The following is a 20,163-nucleotide window of genomic DNA, read 5'->3' as shown; positions in this document are numbered from 1 at the left end:
AAGAATTCCTTGCTTAATGAATCCTTTGAAGTGTTCTTTCATATAAAACTTGGGTGGAGTAAAAAAGTAACTCACAAACAAGTGTTATTCCTTCAGCTAAAAGGGTTGGTTCACCAAGATATTAATTTTGTTTTCATTATCTACTCACCCCTGTGCCCGATGGAGGGGTGAGTAAACTGTTTGAGTCCACAAAACACTTTTGGAGTTTCAGGGGTAAACGGCGTAGCAGCCGAATCAAATACTATTGAAGACATAAGTGACCTATCTTCAGACGTAATAAAACAACAGAAAAAACTTAACATGCCTCCATACTGCTCATTTGGTGTCATCAATGTATACGCAACCCCCCCCCATTCATATTCCCCTCGAAACAAGGTCATTTCCAACGTGTTTTAACCACATTTTTTCCTCTGTCCCTAATTGGGAAAGCTTCAACCTACTTAAAAAACTTGTCTTACAATTGCTGTCGATCTCTATGTTACATGAAGGGGTTCGCATCCCATTGGATAGTGAAGCCTAAAGTATGCATAACTAAACCACATAGTGTCCTTACGTCTTGCCACTGGTGAAATACACAAAATAACGAAAGTTGTTGAGAGTTGAAGTTCTGTCCTGCACAGCTGAGTTAGATATGACAATCCCTCACCGTAGACACTACATTGAACTGCTGGTTGGCCCTTTATCTATAACCTGACCTTTGGTACTGCTTAAAGAGGGACGGGATTATCTGTGGATGTAGACACACACTATTCCCCTGTACAGGTATAGTGTAATATACAATATACATAATATATAGTGGCATATACAGTAATGTAAAAGGATGGTCAATAAATCCTCATAATTCCACACTTTAGAAATCAGACACATGGAAATACATAAAGCACAGTGAACAGAAACAGTTACAATATGCACAGAGCACATGTAATATAACCTAAAGTGCCACTTGCGACCAGTTTAAAGTATGTTAGCCGAGTTATATATTAGCATTTAGCTTTAGAGCTAGCTTACCTTGTGCTAGCCTCTGCGCTGTGTTGACCAAATTTGTAACCAAGGAAACTATCACCTCCTCTCCCATTGGTTGATTTAACAATCCGAACCTCGCCGGGGAACGCCCCCGGGCTCCCGTCGCAGCCAATCGGGAGTGTTTACCCCACATTCCCACTGACGTCATGCACCGCTCGCGCACAGCACAGCCTGGCTGGGACTTGAGCCGCTGGAGAAGCAGCGGAGGGGTCGCGTTCTTCTTCGCCTTCTCCTCCTCCTCTTCCTCCTCCGCTATGGAGGCGAGTTCCACTCTTCCACACGCATGGGACTAACCAGCGGGACTTTACCGGTTGAAGTTACCTGTTCCGATGTTCCCCGCAGCCCGGCCAGCGCTCCCACAGCCCTCTTAAGGTATTTAACGTGCTTTTTCTCCTGCTCCTTCACTAACTGCAGAGTAGCTGAGGAAGAGGAGGAGGAGGGGTGTGGGGGGGAAATGAAAGGAGGACTGTTTCTGGAACTCAGTAAACTCTTTGGATTTAGAGCGAAAAGAAAGTGGCGGCACCCGAGGGCTTCTTCTGTGGCTTGTCCTTCCCAGCGGGGTGGGGGGGGGGGGGGGAGAATCTAATGCTCTCCGCTAATCTGGTTCTTGTGACCGGGCTCCTCGCCGACGACCCGCACCTTTCCGAGGGAGCTCCGCCGAAAAGCGTCGGGATGAAAACTACGCGTGTTGCGTCCTGAAACTGTTCGCTGCTACACAAACCACGTAAAACACACAAACTGGCCCATTTTCTCTCTCTCTCTCTCTCTCGTGTGGTTCCAAGTTGCGAAGGGGGGAAAGCCAGGTGAGCTTTGCGGTGCGGGAATCTATGGAATGCGAGCTCGCCGACATCCAGACACTCCTCGCCCGCAGAGATAAACTTACCTTTACCCTCACGTTTCACTCGGCTCCGCACAAACTACGCCATATTTAATGACCCTGATCTGCATTAGGCGTGTGTATCTTTTTCCCCTTTTTAACGTGAACCATGACTTGCTCGTTGCTTTGATTTTGTGCAGAAACTACTTACTTATTTTTATTTTTATTTTTTTGAGGACACGGAGGACTCACCTTTTTATCATTGCCCCGCAGGCTGTGAGAGAAATGCTCACATTACCTGAGCTAATGCATTTTAATGCTGCATTCATTAAGTGCGGTTGATTGGGTTGCTGCTCGTCTCAGATGCAAACCCTATCATTTAGAATTTATGGCACCGGGGAGCACACACGCCCCTCTTCACTCTGGATCGAGGAGTGATTTGAAATGCACAATATATAGTTTCTGCAACCCAGTGCTTGTCTATTTGAGCTGTGACTGAGATGACATTGCAAGAGGAATATGATGAAATATAGAGGAGTTTACCAATGAACTTGCATCCTCCTGTTTGCTATGTTTTAAGTATACGGTTACAACCCAGGAGATTGAAAAAGCAGCCGTTCATTTTGTTGGGATGAATTCTCACCAAAGGTCAAGTCTCATACTTGATGCATGGGGAAAAAAAGATGCTGTTGCCATGCAGACGTGGAAAGGCTTCCGCCCTCGTCCCCGATTGTGACCATATTGCAAGACAATTTTGTTTGCGGCCAATTAACAGTAGGGAGGCATACGGCAAATGAGATCATACGTGAACTCCTTGTCACACTCACTAAGTCTAACACACATGAGGAATGTCTGGGTTACTCCCCTCGTGATTCAAATTACTGCACTAGATACACACACACAGTGCTGCACAGCTGACAGCCGCTGAGGTTGGTTTGCTGGGGAATATAAACAACAGCGTGATGTTGGTTCGTAGAGTCAAACTCGCCCTCTTGTTGTGTGTGTGTTGGCTTCAGTAGTTTATGTCTGCACCTAAAGCAGTGAGGCTGTGGGCACAAGGCGAGCAGCTTCAGTAGGGAGGACATGCAGCCAACCAGTTGTCAGTTTCATTTGTCCTGCTCCTTGGTGTGTGTCACTCCTTCCATACTGGGCAGTGATGCATGTTTGGAAAACTTTCTGTATCGATTAGGCAGGTGATGCAGTGGATTAAAAAAAGTATTTTTGCAGGAAGAACAACCTCTCCCACAGAGGGGGGAAAAAACACAGCCACTATTGCTAAATACCTTTTGTGTGCTGGTGTCATTGTTCGACCCCGTCTTCACGGTGAGTTCCTTTAATGGGAACTGACAACGGTTGAATAGTTTAGCGCCCTTTGGCGGGCCTTTCTTCTCAGTATTATTTTCACTCCCTAATTCTGGCCTAACATCAAGGCTTAAGCCCTCAGCCTTATGTTGCATGTCAGATTTACTTTTTTCTGCTACCATCAAGAAGTATCAACCCCCCTCCTCCAAAGGGGAAAGAATTTCCAGTCTCTGCCTCGCATCCTGCATGTTTGGATATTTTTTCCTTGTGTCTGTGCATACGTCTGTATGTGAAGTGCTGAAGTATCAGCCTCTGCATTCAGCCAATCAAGAGAAGGCCAGCGTCCCACACTTCAGTCAGTCAGGTGCTCTTAATAGTCAAGCTTTTACAGAATGGCAGTCAGCCGTATGTGTGTAATTTACCAGCCCTTGAGTGTGTCTTTTACGATGTTGCTGTTTTCCTAACGTACATAGATACAGAGCCATCAACTGCTCATACAAGGACATGACCTTGTAATACACATACTTTGCATTACACACAATGATGCAGATTTGTTTTAAAATTGTAGGTATTCAAAAGATATGATTGTTTTTTCTTGGAAGTCCCCACAGCTGTGTCTCCAATGTGGGTTGGTAATAATAGTTTGCAGTTGAAAATCAACCAAAAGAGAAGGTTCTATTTATCCTTAGGAGGGGGATTTTTTCTCTTTTTTTCCCCATCTCACATTTGCATGGTATGGTCTGAAGAAAGCTAATCTTACTCTGCTGCCTCCACTTGACAACAAACCACACATAATAGGGCTGAGAATTACCATTATGAACTTTATATCTGTCTAGTCATATCTCTCCAGAGATTTTCAAAAAGAAGCAACAAGCACTGTAATTATGCGAAAAGTTTCAAGTTATAATTGCCCAGAAGATTCCTATATTAGATGTGCTATCGTATCACATTAAAAAGTCGAAGAACCACATGTCACAAATACAGGGCATTCAGTCTGGTGGTGGCATGTGTGAATAAGCCTTGACATGTGCGGCTGCTGGCGGGTTGTTGGTCTAACTGGATATGTAGATAGATTCCTGAAAGAGCCCCAGATTTCATGCTTTGGCTGGATCCTGGACAGCTAAAGATAATACAGAACACAAAGCATGTCAGCGCTTTCAGAGATTAGGCGCACAATAGATTTTTGTCCAGTAAAATAGCCCTCCACGGACCCGACATGCTGAGTCAGAGAGACTGCCCCTCGTCAGTGTCTGCTCTGTGGACAGCAGCAGCAGTGTGTGGCAGAACTTTTCCACTGTCCTTTGGCTTCATACTACTTTGCCTTACTACTGAAGTCTTCCTGCAAGTTAATTCCTAAAACCTTTACATCAATTTAGCGATACTTGGCCGCAGATTTTTCTCAACAGGGCACCTAATACCTGGTTGAATATTTGAAAGTACTCACATTATCACCCTGGACTAAATCTCTCCTTCTCTCCTGATGGTTATAGAGTGCTACAGGAGTTCTTCCCAGGGGAGTACATGACAAATAAAACAAACACTACTAAAGCCTCTACAGTCATATAAATATGTAATATTCTCAACTAGTCAAAAAAACACACACTAACATCTGGCTTTTGTCTGCAACTGAAAAAGAATCAATCAACATTCGGTCGAATGACTCGCTAGAAGACGAAGGATTTTATCGGTTCAGATCAGCTGTGAGGGAAAACATGACACCGAGATGAATCCACTAATTTCTTCTGCATCTTGGCCGTATAGCTGTTGACGCTCGACCTCTTCTGGCGCGACGCACATTGATCATTGGCGTGTAAATACCCATGAACGTTTGTGCACAATGTGCAACAGTTATTTTTTCTTCGTTATGCAAGATGCATAACACTAGATGCGACACTTTTTGCGTCAAACATGACTCACGGGCGGAGGCGTTTAAATATATCCTGCATATACTAGCTACATTTTGGTCTGAAAGAGGACAATCTTTCTATGCGTTTAGTTTTGGGTGAGTGCAACTTAATATAAAGGACCAAAACAAACCCCCCTGGTAGACATTGTTGAACTACCAATTGTTTCCAGCTTTTTTAACGATTCAATTAGTTCTCTCTGAGTGATTTAGTTTTCAGTCAATTGACAGATTTCTCAATTGACTTACCATTTCAGCAGACACCACTCGAAACATAAACACAGGTTGTGTGCTTCTTAGTCTTAGTTTAGACTTTTTAAAAGCTCAAGCTGCTTGTTTGTGGGATCAGGTGTCATCCCTAGCATGGTATGCGAGTGCACTTGGTGGCTGTATTTAGTCAGAAGGTGAAGGCATCAGCACTCATTCTAGTGAGAATGAGTGCTGCTGCTGCTGCTGCGCCTGTTCCCACACAAGGAAACTGAAACTGTGGGCTTTGTCTGCCTCACCCATTTCATGAAAAACTTGAAATGGCATTTTATAGATCCTAAGATTTTGTTTGTGGAGTTGTGAGGCATATATGCAGATTGTGGTGTCAGACGTATACTGTCTCTTCTTTCTTTGTCAGAGTAACTTAATATAGTGGTAACGTCATAGCTGACGAGCCTGTGGCTTTAAGGCAATGGTGTACAGGTTGATGGAACTCAAACCAATAAGATAAAACTCAAAGTAGAAGTTTTCTTATTTCTGCTCTTTTCGTTACCAGCTTTACTCAAAGAAGAAAAAATATTCCAAAATTGCTATTGCCAACATTTTTTCTGTAATGTTCATAGTGTTGATATTTAGCTAAAGTGAGACTTTGGCTGTTATGCGTCCGGCTCACAAACCCATCCAGCCTGTTAAAGAGATTGTTTCAGTCTCAGCAGTGTTTTTCTGGCTCCTGAAGTGCCCTCTCTCCCCTGCATGCATCAGTAATCCCGAACAATGTCAATTTTATTTGTTATTTTTGGGTGGATGTTCATTCCCAGGTGTGCACACATCATTTGAGGTTTCCTTTTGTAGCTAAATTAAAACCAGAAATGGTGGTTACGGGATGAGAAATTGTGTTTTGATATGTCGTAAATAACAATAAATTGCAGAAGTAACTCTGGATATAATGAACACGATGGCCCTTGTTGCACCTACAGATATAAATTCTATAAAATGCCTCAAATAAAACTATATGTACCTCTGCAGAGCTGCAAAGTCAGACACCTCCGCCATTAATCATTACAGAGGACAACTAAGAGGAATTTATTTCACTAACTTGTGGGTTAGGATTTATTTTTTTCAATTAAATCTCCCTATGATTGATAATCCATATGGTGCCATCTCATAACACCTGCATTTCCCTCAGTATGCATCGACTTTGCAGTCAGAGGCATTCGAGTAAGCCCAAGGAATTTCTGATGAGCTGTGCCAACGCATTAAAAAAAGCTTGGATATCACATATATCATATATTCAGCTGAACAAAATCATTGTTCCAAAAGGCCAGCTGGGGATGGTTGGCTGACCTGACATTTACTTTAAGTACTTTTAACTTTAAGTAACAGACTCCCTGTGTCTCTCAGCATGTTTCAGTGCATTGTGTCCTGATTCTAAAGGCAAAGGAACTGATTTTACATATTGCGTTCCAGTTCTACTTTCCCAGGTTTACACTGACTTGTCATGCATGTAGTTGTACTTTATCTTGAAGATTAATTCGGTTTCTCTCATCATAATTTTGAGGCAAAACTATTTTAAAGTCACTTTATATTTGAAATCTTATGGTTGATTTCTTAAATGCAAAGTAACAGTCCTTGGCTGTACATTTCAACGCCTGTCTTAATTGTCATTTTAACATCCTTAAAAACAGGGACATCATTTTTAGATTTAATTCAAGCATAGATGTATTCAGTAGATCTGTATGTTTATGGTGCCCCATTTATTCCTATGAACATTTCTCATTGGATGAGTGCACCTAAAAGAAACCAGACTTCCTTGTGCCTGACCGTGTTTTGGGTTTCATAGTGTTTGCACACTAGAGTCCTTCCCTGTCCAAGCTGCTGAGATCATGTGTCCGAGTCTTGTGCTGGCTGACCTGACTGAATCTCTGTTTGCTTCCTACAATACTCAATTGTGGAGCTTTTCTAAACTTTCAAAATGTTTTAGGACCAAACTAAATAGAAAAATGTAACCGCCGTTTCATCTTATCCACTGATTGTTTTGGGTCAATCTGCGTCACACGATGAACCTGAAAATTGCAATGCCCCCCATGCAGCCTATATATCAAAATTGCTTCGGAGTCTGGCTCTGTGCCTGGAGGCTTGAGTTCAATAATTATGTGATATCATTGAATGCTGCGCTGTAAAAAATGGTTCACGGCAGCAATAAAGCTCTTCGGTGTATTTGTTATCCTGTATGAAACATCTGATGTCACATTTGTACTATGCCCATCGCATTGATATTGCAATACAATGAATATTCAAAACAAATCTTTCCATCCTTTATTTATGTACATTTAAATTAGATTTTTCATTCTTAATTTCCAGGAGAAGACAATTTTTATTTAAAATTGGAAATAACAGACTTGTCCAGTCTGAGGTGTACAAATGTATAGATTCGGTTTTTTTCTTAAGACTATCAAGGATCAATTTCCAACCTGCAAACCAAAGCTAGAAGTGGCCTAAAAAAGTGTTATTTGATTAAGATCGGGCATTTCAATTGTGATCTATTAGATTAGCTAAATATCACTCTTATCAACATAAGGCACAAATTAGCATCAGATAATGATGTATCCTCAGTAGAAGTGACATAAGATTTATTTCAAGCATTGTAGGCATATAACTTGAAGGATAATTTAAAGATTTGCTTGCTATAAAGACGTTTCTCAGCAAAAGCAAAGAATATTTATTGAATAATGCATTGCTCTCATTTTGAGGCAAGTTATTGAGTAATTACATACACCCTTATCATTGAGATTTATCAACCTCAGTCCCAATGTTTCTGTCTAAATCCTTTTTGGTGCAGTTATCAGTGGAAGTACTTACATTTTTGGACATTTTTATAGGCCCCTGTCTGCCCCCTGTGAGAACTAAGTCGGATGTCCAGATGCAAATCAGCCATCAGGAATTACACGACCAGGCCTCTGCACATCTATCTTAGTGTTGAAGCTGGTGTCATAAGACTTCAGAGTTTTATTTCCTGTGTTTGGTTTAACTTCAACAAAGTTGAGAAGTCAGTGTTACACCACAGAGGAACACAATCTTCCAATTTTAATAGTTTAGTCTTGTTTTTCTTCTATCAATTTGTTCAATACCATGAAGAACTATTGAAGCAAAGCTTTAGTCGACCAAAGCATACAGCTCGTAGCAGGAATCTTGTTATTCATTATGAAAAGAAAAGACGCTTTGTGTCAGTATAAACTGATTATCATTACATCCTGAGGCAGAAAAGCCATTATGATTTCCTGAAAACAGCTCTCGTCACTGTCAAAGATTAATTTTCCACCCCCTTCAAATTATTCTTAATTGAAGTGAACATATAGACCTAGGGGGATTAAAAACTCAAGATTTTCTCTATTATTGTGTTTCGTTCCTAGAATTAATCTCAGTTCGCCATCAACCGTGAACTGAAGTGGATATAAGCGTCCTTTTTTTTAACACGGTTGCCAGCTTGCAAACACAACACACTGTTTCATGAAACCATTGCCTCAGGCCAAACAAAATATTTGATTCATTTAATTTACTTAGTATACGTAAACTTGTTTGAGTTCATCTCAGTGTGCGAGTCTCTGCAGAGTTACATTGTCGTTTATGGTTTCATTTCTCTCCTGCTTTCTTCTTTCACCCTGCATGTGTCTCAGCACCTCTGCAGTGACACTAGGCAGAGCAGAGGACAGACAGGACAGACAAGTTCATTAAATCAACAACTTTTATAAAGCCTTCTGAAACCTAAGCTAGACCATAGTCAGACCAAAGTATTCAACTACCAAACTGGAGATATTGGCGTGAATGCTAGCAAACCTGGCTTCTGATGCCTATGTAAGGATAGGTGCTAAACTAAATAAAAATGGAAACTTAATTCAATTCACCTCTATACAGGCCTGTAACACTCTGACCAAACTGTCCAACTCTATAGAGCCACAAAATGAAATAGAGAAGAAGCCCACAGCTCCCTGCTGAGTTGTATTTATGGCAATAAATATAGAATCCATTATTTCTTTATCTTCCACTTTGTCACCTACAACATTGTCATTTTTATGACAAATCACTCAACTAAGCTGGTCTCATACAATCAATAGGAATGCAATTGATTCGTTTTCTGGGGTTAGTTCCTCTCTGCTGTAACCACTCCCAATAAAAATTGTGAAGTGAGCTCAGCCATTCACCTCAGGGACACTGTTATACTGTGAGAACCAGGACACTTCTAATAGCTGGACACATGTTATGCAAATTTCACGTTACAGTTTTTATCATCCTTATAGTCTCCCGCAAAATCCTGCATGACATAAAATGTAAACATGATCGTTTGATAAGCGTAATATACGCTCGGCAGTGAGAAAAGGACTGACACGGCAGATGGAGTGTGGAGTGGTGCTAAAACCTGCAGAACGGGTTAAAAACATTTTAAACTCAATGATTAGATGATTTAATTAGGTTAGAAAATAAACCTCCCAAGCCACGATCCAATTATTTTTTATTCAGCGTAGACGATTAGTTTAGTGCATGAAATCTCCTGTTACGTTTGTCTGGTGTTGCATCTGTCGCACCAGGAATGAGTTTTTGTATTGACTTGTATACATAGTATTATGCGACAATTCCTCCCGGGGAGATTGCTGTGGTATTTTGTCGTGTTTGCATTGTAACTGTATGCAGAAAAGCATTAGCGTGTTAAATGTATTCATCCAACAATGTGTGACGGGATAAAGCTCCTCTGTCTTGCACAAACCCTGATTCCATTTAAGGGATTTACATCCAATCTGAATAATTTATGTCCAGTTCTGTCTCAACACATTACTGGTGATGCCATGGTGGAAACAGCTGACGATCCTCTCCGCTCCCCATTAGCTGAGGTATTGTCGTGAGGAAATTATTTTGAGGGTGAATGATCACTATGGGAAATTGTTCTCGCAAAGTTGGCCATGTGTTTGTACTGCTGCACAGTGCAAACGTGGATTATTCGGTCTGCAGTCGTCTTGCCCTCTTTGAGTCAACATATCTGGTGAGATAAAGTGCAGCTTAGAGAGTTTGGATGTGGTGTGTGGCACTGGTGTGTGGCAGGTTTGTGTGTACACTGTTCAATGACTGCGTTTCCTGCCTCTGCGGCGAGGCGAGTCCTGCCCCGTGGATACACATGCTCAGATTGGCCGCAGGTTATTGCAACATTTGTCGGGGTAAGGTTGAAGGTGTAAGGCAGGCACTGGGTGCAGCCTCTGAAGGATTTCTTCTCATGCCCACTTTGTTGAGAAGTTGGAGGGATTGGTGTCAGACTATTGTCTTCATCCATACATCTTACCTTGCTTTATCCTATATCAAATGGAGGACAAGTATGTGTCTATTTAAAGGAGACAACATCGTTCTCTGCCTAGTCAGGGTAATGATTGATAGATAGTGAGTGAGTGTGTGTATATGTGTGCGTGTGTGTGTGTGTGTGTGAAACTGTTTTAGCTTTGGAAAGGAGAAATTCCATTGCTGTTGGGTGTGTCAATATGAGCAGAGCATTTTCAGCTGTAGACAGCAGCAGAAAGTCAAACATCGAGGGATCTAATAATAACTTTTTGTTTTTACACAGAATCTGACATCCTCCTTAGAAGAGTTTTCCACGTGCGGCACCTACTAAGAGGTAACAGTATGCTGAAACTTAGAGAAGAGAAGTAATCAGAGGTTAAGTTTAATCAGGGACATGCCGTATGAAGAGAACCATTTGTATATTAGTTTTACCCAGACTCCGAAACCAGCTCAGAAAGATATTACTTGTCAGGACATCGGTCAGGTCTTCCTTACCATGTGTTTAACCCAGCCGTGTGTGGTGGGGGATTTTAGAAGTAATTTAGCAATTTAGTCTCTTGCCATAAAAACATTGTTGCTGTTGTGAATGTTTTTTAGAAAATTCAAAAATGATTATGTTCTGTTTATTTGTGAGAGTGAAATTCGTAACTGTGAAAGTGATAGATTAGATTTGACAGGACCATGTTCTTTTAACTCAGAGAATTCAATGCCGTTTTTTAAAAGTAGCAATTAAGCGTATTGGCTCTTTGGGGATGCTGTCGTATCGCCTGAGAGATTAGTCATGGGACTCTGTCTCCTTACAGAGCTTTCACATGCAACATAATGCTGCCACTTCACCGTTGATTTATAAGCAATCATGTGTCCCAGGGGACTGAGCTCAGCCAAATACACCAGATTTCATTGATCAGTCCTGCTCTGCTCAGGCTGAAGTTGTTTACCCTCTTCAGGTCGCTACAGCAAATCCAGTACTGCATAAAAGCTTTAGAAAAGTGCTATAAAGTGAGAATGCTTTCAAAATCAATTGTTTAAACTCATCAATTAACTCAATATGAAGAGCACAAAATAAGGGGAAAGAGTCTGTGTTTGGCACGAGCCTGCTTTGCTTTTAAAACAGCACCAACCCTGCATAGCTTTTCAAGGTACTGCAGGTAGGTCGTTCCAAGTATCTTGGAGAATTACCCACAAATCTTTTGTAGATTTAGTAAAGCTATATCCATAAGTGTTAGCTTTAAACGCTCTGTCTGGATCTCCATCCAGTGTATAAAAATCCTAAAAAAGACTCACAGCAATGGTGATACGGCTATGGTGAAATAAGACCATGGATTTCTTTGCTTTCACCAATGACAGGGTGGAACTGTTACTGGCAGTAAGTATTAGCAATGTTTGCACACAAATGGCAGTTGACTGTGAATTACATGTGTAAACCTACAAAAATTATGTATTTAAAAAAAAAAAAAAGGTAGTAATTTGGATGTAGCCACGTTTAGATTAGTAGTCCTGAACAATGCCAATCCCTTTTGAGATCTGGACTCTTTGTCATCCAGACCATCTGTTGCAAAACGTCTTGTTCCTCTTGTCACTGAAGATTATTCATTTTTACACTGGACGTATGTCCGGCGCGTTGATGTTATTTCACTGGATAAGAATCGAATCATCTAAAATACCTTAATGTCTTTACTGTATTCCTTCCTTCACAAATTCATGTTTGTTTTTAACTCCCTCTGAGTGTGGATGAGCTGGAGGTACGGGTGTTAAATCTTAACAAGTAGACATTTTCAGGTTTCACTTCATGTATTCTCAAGTTTGTTTCCATGCATAGAATTTAAATTGTTTTAAAATGATGGTTACCGTATTAACATTTATCTTTACATTTTCCCTTCACAAATCGAGGTGCTGCAGATAAGAGATGTAGTCTGCTGTGGGTTTAACTTAAGCAGCTCTGAGCTCTGTTTGTTCTTGCAGACTCCTTGGCACTCAGCTCCTCTTCATTTGACTGTATTGAATGGCCGTGACCTGGTGTCACTCAGCCTCCTGAAGACAAACCTTTATCGTGCTTTCTGACAGACAATGAGTCTTCTGGCTTACAGGAACACTGCATTCAGATGAGGGCAGTTTATCTCATCTTGAAGTGAAAGTCATAAATTAAGGGACATGCCAGTCATCAGGCATTTCTGTGCATTTAAGTATTCCCTCCGATATCTGCAGTAATGCTTGAGGTCACATAGGGCAATAAGAGATTCAGATAGAACTTTTTAGGAGAGCTGGGGGGGCAGGCAGGCAAAGTATGTGTTTAATGAGGTTTCAAATATTGTTTTATAAGAGCACATGCAATTATTGCAAATATGTACTTCAGACAGGTAGTATCAACGTAAGTGGAAGTAAAACGAGAAAAGAATCTGAAATCAAAAGATAAATTAAGTTTTTAGTGTTAAGCTGCAGGTTGTTTCCTGCTTGAACCTGGTTTCTCTTAATAACCCCATGTGTATGTTACCATGGCCTGTGTGACGACTAATATAAGAAATGCCGCTGCCATGCTCCTCAGGGATGGTGACACAAGGCATAGGAGTCTTTCAAATGGATCACAGAACTTGTGAATCCGTGTCTGCAGGGGAAAGTGATGAGAAAATCTGTTTGAATCTGAGACTGTGAAACTGTCTCAACTCTCTATGGCACCATTTCCTTTCTGTCATTCTGATTTTTTTTACGCGTAATCGGAGCCTTTCACATTTCTTGCACAGTTTGCCTCTCCTTTCTTTTTTCCTTCCTTGCCTTGTGAGCTACTTTGACTCAGGGAGATTCAAGGGAAAGCTTGGTTGTGTAGGAATCTCCAAGGAGTGGCTGGAGTCTGAGGTCAGTAGATCAGACCATGTGATCCAATGAGTCAGGGTTGGGTCACTCCAGCACTTTTCTTGGCAGACTTGGATTATGATACTTTGAAGAGGAGATTTTGTCTCAACTCGAAATAGTGTTTTGTAAAAGAGATTTATTATTCCTTGTAGAACAGTTGGAAAGCTATGAGTGAAATAAATATTGTTCAAAACAATCAGATTTAACTTTGTCACTTCTTTCTCCAGGATGATGCCGTGCACAGTTTGTTTTGTCTCTGCTTAGGCAAGAAAAATAACCCTGATGGTAATAATTAGCCACTGGTTTGCCTCTGTTTAGTTCAGACCAGAATGAGGTCATCTTTACTCTGTTGGATCTACGCATGTATAGCTAGGCATCATTGTAATGACAGCCTTGGGAGCTGAACAGTTTGGACTCACCTCCTTTGCTTCTCACCTACTTCTTGGCCTTGTGCTTGCTCCCCAATCTGTCTCTTTAAGTATTTTTTTTATTTTATCTGCCAGATAGTTAAGCAAGGCCATTATTCCCCTCAGCATTTAGAGGGAAACACAAAAAAGAAATGTTGAAGAACCAGTCAACCATGTGCTTATAGGACTGTGGTCTTAACTCCTATCCCAAAGCCGCTGAGAGCAAACCAGAGTGAAATTATTTCAGGGGAAACTTCAGAGGTAGGCTCTGAGACACATCGCAGTTTTTTTTCTTTGCTTAATAGTTTCTTTGTTAGGCTTTACGTTCTTTTTTGTATGTTGTTTTTTCTGTGGTTCTACACCCTACACTCTGCTTCGTGTGCAGTTTCCTTACAGGCATGTTTAGACTGCAGAGAGTTATTCATTCAGGCTGATTATATACACAGATCTTGGATATAGCAAGCTCTGATTTTTCTTTTCTTTAAGAGGCTGGTCTGTATCAAATGATATGGTTAAGGTTCACAGAAAGGTCAAATATGATGAGGGCCATTTGCTCTTAATCTAGGGGGTAATTATTTGATTTACTTGGCTGTCATAGTCCCATTGATATGAACAGCCTGAGAGAGAAAGCTATTTTTCCACCCCAACCGGGTCAGCAACGTCTGACAGTTTTAAAATTTGTGCTCAGTCAGTCCTGTCCGTGTTGTTCTCGTCTGTGTCTGTGCAGGAAGGAGGAGTTCTGCCAAATTCAAACAGCTTTTCCCCATTTCCCGTCGCTACGATTTCTGAGAATAAAGTGCCATGTCCTTGATTCAAAAGCTGCGGTGGAGGTGGGAGGGATTCAGGGCGGGATGTTGCAACACCATGAATGAGCAGGAAAGGAATTTGGGAGACTTGACAAGGGGATACATGAAATATCCAGTGTGGACTAACATACTTGCTAATAGTAAAAGCGTATCTTTCATGTGACACCATGGCTCGGTTCAGCTCAGACACCTTGAAATGCTCATGCTGCCTTGATGACAGACTCCCAGAATACCTCAGGGTCACATTTTGTGTAACTGTCTGTGAAGGGGGTGGGGCTCCCACATGCTTCTGCAACACACACACACACACACACACACACACACACACACACACACACACACACACACACACACACACACACACACACACACACACACACACACACACACCTTAATCTGTGGCCTAAAACCTTATGATCTGACTGTAAACAACCAAACCCACTCACATAGACTGACGGTGCTTAAGAACTCTTCCCTCGTGTGTGGCGGTGAAGGCATTTCCATAACAATATATGACCCTTTTAACCCCAAAAAATTATGTCTGTCTGCGCTAAATTGGCTCCCTCAGTAAAGCTACGGTATATCAGGTTATCCATTCGCCCTAAGGCTGCCATATTGCATGAGGAATACTATAATAGACACTTTGAGGGAGGAAGTGATAAGTTCAAGCAGCAAGGATATTTAGAAAATTTCCATATGGTTATTTCCTGGTGATTTCAACGGCAATATACTGTGAAAAGGTTCTTGTATAAGCACCATGTTGGCTGCATTTAATAGATAAAATGGAAATTTGAAATTAAGGCTATTTGACTAAAGCAATATTTAGCAAATCACGCCACACACCCCTCAAAATATAGTGATGTACAAACCAGTCTTTGTGTTCTTATCTCGGAGATGACAGCAGCAGTGACTCCTTAAAGCTGTAAATGTCATCGTAAAATCCCTGTTTCCCTTAAGTCACATATTTCCTATTTTAACAGACCCCTTGCTCTTGTCTTCCGCTACAGCTCTGAGCTGTGTGTGTGTATTTGTGGGGGGTTGGTGTGGGGGGTGTATCCTCGCCCCTGTCGACAGATTGTGTGTTTTTTTTTGGAGAGATTTATAACGTTTATTAAAATACAAAAATATGTTTAGATACCCATTACGCATTTACTTCACCTATCAGCTTTGCATGGCTTGGATATGATTTTCTTGGTGTTTTTTCCTTATTTTTCTATGTGACTGAATTACAAATCATTATTTAACTCGTTTGTTGTCTCAAGGCCATATGGCATTGATTTGCACTGTCGCAGACATGAAACATTGACAAGGTTTTTTCCTCTTTGGGCCATATGGCATGTGTGGGTGTGTTTGTGTATTGCTGGTGGTGGCGTGTGACCATAGATAGTCAATGCCATGCATCATTCGCCTATGTGTATATGGGAGGGGTTGACAAAGAGCATATTTCCGAGTGAAGAGTGTTTGCACATACAATGCATACAGTCTGGTGTGCGTGTGTAAAAGATTGTGGTGTTTTTCTCCAGCAGAGTGCTTGTATTGATCAGATCATTGTGTCTCTTTTGTTGTTTGTTTGTGTCTGTGTCCATGTAGGAGGAATGCCAGCTCCTGAGCAGAGCCCAGTGACGGAGGAGGGGCTTCTGCTGACCATCCGCGACAGTTCAACTGGCCGCAACATGGAGGCTGACAACACCGCCAACAACATTCTGGCCTCTGTCAAGGAACAGGTAGGGTGCCTACTCCATTCATACTGCACTAAGGAACCAACTGATTGATGATAAATCTCTCACATTATGGAACTGTTTCTGCTTTTACGAACCATTCATGCACGCTGACCAGTCTAGAACCCTAAAATTGCCTGGGTGGTGAACTAATAAGTATGACAAATGTGTTGCATTTGTGTCACGCACCCTGTTCTCATAGTAGTGATACATCATACCTCTGTGGCACAGAGCATTGGCTGCACCGCTGGTGGGCTTACAGCGTTGGCCTTGCACCCTGAATGTTTCAGCAATGACCTGTATCATAACTCAGGGGTCGTCCTATCACAAGAAGGTTGGTGGTCTGAATCCAGGCTCCTCCAGTCTGCATTCCAAAGTGTCCTTAGGCAGGACAGTGAACCCCAAAATGGCCCTGAATGAATGTGTGTGAAAGGGTGAATATGACTTGTAGTGTAAATCCCTGAGCTTTGAATGGTCACCAACACTAGATAAGTGCTATACAGAAGCAGTACATTTACCATTGTATGGCAACATGAACATTTTGACTGATTCTAAATCGTTAACACGAAGTTTGAAAGTAAGTCCTGGACATTAAAATGTCTCAGAAAGCCAAGTGACGTACTAGATGCGTTGTCTCAGGGAATGGTGAGACTGAAGTGGTGATGTCTCTGCTGGTCCAATCAGCAGGCTGCTGGACTCAAGCTGTTCCACAAACAACGACGAGGGCCACAGGATGGCAGAGCCTCGCAGGGGGGCCCTCATTCATTACAATACCCAGTTTGCTCTTTCATTGGTGGTTGAGTGGTTGTCTGCTCTCATTTCATATACAGCTTGTTTTTGTAGCTAATGTGCACCTTAGTGAGTTTTTAATTATGTCGATTGTTCAGACAAGTTATTGTTCCATAAGGTACGCCACCTCAAGTATGTCAACAAAACTAATACTGTCTGCATGTTTTTATATTGCAAATGTATTAATAGATGTGTGATCCTATGGTTGAACCTGTCCTGACACAGAGCACAGTGCAGAGAGCTGTCATTTCTCAGCGTGTGGTGTAATCAGATGGTCAGAGTGAACTCTGTTTACTTTGCGTCTTGTGCAAACATTGAAGTGAAATAAGCCAGAGTAGGAGCTGTCGCTGGTTTATGGCCTGCAGTCATGGCCTTGCTTGCCTCAGTGGACGACCAGGAAGATCATCTCCTGCAGGGACTCTGAGCCTGTGGAGGGACAAGCCCTCTGACTCACCCTATCTTTGCTCTGTGTGATTCATTCACACACGCCTCTAGAACACACACACACATATGTAGAGATACAAGCACTCTGTGTTCCTCTGTGGCTTCGCTTCAATCCTCCATATTCTTGGAAATCCAGCAACATTCACACTAGGCTAAAGAGATTTTGCTCATTATTAATGATGTAATTTCTCACTCTGTTTCTCCCATACCTTTTTTCCCCCCTGAATGGGAAGAAGTCATTGATGTGAATTAAAAGCATTCTCTGGTATTTACTTTCAAACATCCGACATTAATCCCATTGAGGCTTACCTCTGGGAAAGTGTGTTTTGTTTACACTAGCGTGTAAGGAAGGAAGGAAGGAGGGAGCACCTGGCGATGTCACTTCCTTCCCTGGAGTTATTCCTTGGCGGTTAGTCCGGTTCAAGCAGATATCCTTGCAGGCAAGCAGGAAGAGTGAGTGCTCTTCCTGGGTTGCTGCTTTTATAGAACGACTCGCCAAAGACATGCCTCAGAGGGGATTCCTGCTAAATAGTCAAGACTGTAAAGAGACCGTTCTAAGTATTTGACAGACTTGCCAAAGCAACGAGGGTGAGCGAAAATAAGAGGAGGTTAGAGACTGCGCTGAAGTTGTTTTTTTCCCCCTCTACGTTTGAGTGAGGTTTTCCTGTGATTGTTGAGCGGCAGAGCTCCGAGGGATCCAGTTGTTGTAAACATGCAAGTCTGCTGTGCTCCATCTGTGGCCACAGTTTGGGCTTGGGCTTTGGAAGACTGGGTGTTTGGTAAGTGTTTACTCAGTGGCACTATTATCTTAAATGTTTTATATTTATGTATTTACCTTTGCTTGTTCCCTTCGTTCAGTCGCTCCTCGCCTTCTTTCATCTCCGTCTCTCATTCCAAACTTCTGTTGCTGTCATTGCTGTAGTTACAGCTTAACAGGCTTTGCCCAGATGCCCAAACAAGGACGGATTCCTCAACATATTATCATTGCATGCTCCCTGTGTTCATTTACTTGAATTTATGTCCCCTTTTGTCTTCTCTCTGCTAACAAGTCCCCGTCTTTTTTGCCAGTATCTTGAGGATTCGGTTCCGTTGTGCTGCCGCTTGTTTTTAGGCTGAAGTTCTGTCTTTACTTCTGCAATTGCATCGATCCATCGTCTGAATGACACATCCCTAGGTCTATTCCATTTAAGTGTTTAAATGTCAGTATTTTTCCTGCTGCACGTTCCTACGTGCTTCAAAGAACACAAAGCATTTCTCAAACCTGACTTGACCGCAGAAGAAACGGTAGAGTTATTCAGAATAAACTTTACATATATCCCCTCTTCAGTACTTATTATCTCATCAAAATATAATTTAACCTAAGGGCGCGTACCAAGGATTATCTAAGACCTAGATTTTTTTCTGTTTCATTTTAAGAGTAATTTAAGCAGTGGGAGGCTGTGGCACTCATTTTGACGGATCAGACGGGCTTTTATATGGATTCAGCGATCACACATTCAAGTGTGTCTTGTGGGAAAGTAATCAGGATAAAATGTGATTATAAAATGAATGTTTCTCATTTTGATAGAATTTGGTTAATCTATGAAAACTATGAATGATAAGCTGTATACTTTTGAGGTGAGAGTGTAATTGATTTAATGTGATATGACATGGATGGCAGACACTGCTTCATTAGACGTCAGCTGCTGCTTCAGTTGTGACACCACAGCTGCATGTTACAACACTAAACGTGACAGCCTTTTATTCTTAACTCATCATTCACAGGCTATGTGTCTCCTGTCCTCAGAATCACAGCTCTCTTCTGCTTCATCAACCGAAAAAAATGGCAGATGGGGGAGAATTGGCTTGATGATAATTCTATATAATTTATTTATTCTCAGTGGGATAGTTTCACAGTAATATGAACATGTTTTGTTACAGTTGTACAAAATGCTGCTGTCCAAAAAAAACAAAATATCATTATTAAACCAACAAGATGATCTGGAGAACCCAAAAAGCTCATCATGGACTGTCATTAATAAGAATGTAATGCTCCTTATGAAATCACAGTGACGCAACTACACAGAGACGTAGAATAAATGACCTATTAACTGAAATAGAATAGCACAAGAGCAAAGCCTTTTCTTATTTTGGCATATTATTTTCAGTGTTTGGTTAATTTGTATTTAATTATTTTACACTTCTCATTTAGTGACAGCCGTCTTTTGGGGAAAACATGCAGTGTTAGTAAACAAAGCAAGAAAGGTGCTAATGAAGCAGTGTCTTGTTTTGGTTGTACCTCGGCTGACGGAATTATGTTTTCATTGCTTTTGACTTTTAAAAAACTATTTGTGAAAGGCCGTGCATGGGTCAAGGAAGAACTCAGGAACTTAGAGTAGATACGGTTCGCGTTTTTTTCACAAGACAATTGCAGAGAGAGTCATGAAATAAGTAAGTTTTTATGGGGGTTGATCTTTATTTACTGTACAGCAAAAGCTTCATAATAACTGTATGGATGGATATTTTGCCAGCGTTTCATGTTTTCAGTTTGCAGGGAATTTCTCTCTGCATGGTTTAGATGTCTGCATGATCTCAATACATA

General features: G+C 41.4%; 1 protein-coding gene across 5 annotated transcripts in view; it reads left to right on the top strand.

Annotated features, from left to right (window-relative positions):
• Positions 1–1,187: 1,187 nt before the first annotated feature.
• pkp4 (plakophilin 4) overlaps positions 1,188–20,163 on the top strand; it is a 74,168-nt gene continuing 55,192 nt past the window's right edge. For 2 of the 5 annotated variants that reach the window (XM_053439593.1, XM_053439592.1), the window contains exons 1-3: positions 10,463–10,609; positions 10,855–10,905; positions 16,222–16,355. In XM_053439593.1, the coding sequence (XP_053295568.1) occupies positions 10,513–10,609; positions 10,855–10,905; positions 16,222–16,355 (282 nt within the window). In that variant the 5' untranslated portion in view covers positions 10,463–10,512. Of the gene's footprint in view, positions 1,396–10,462; positions 10,657–10,854; positions 10,906–16,221; positions 16,356–20,163 lie in introns of those variants that run through there. The other 3 variants (XM_053439595.1, XM_053439596.1, XM_053439594.1) reach the window with 3 other exon arrangements.

The sequence above is a fragment of the Pleuronectes platessa genome, chromosome 14 (genome assembly GCF_947347685.1).
Source record: "Pleuronectes platessa chromosome 14, fPlePla1.1, whole genome shotgun sequence".
Taxonomy (NCBI): Eukaryota; Metazoa; Chordata; class Actinopteri; order Pleuronectiformes; family Pleuronectidae; genus Pleuronectes; species Pleuronectes platessa.
The sequence above is the reverse complement of the archived record's forward strand: the minus strand, read 5'-3'. Positions and strand labels throughout refer to the sequence as shown.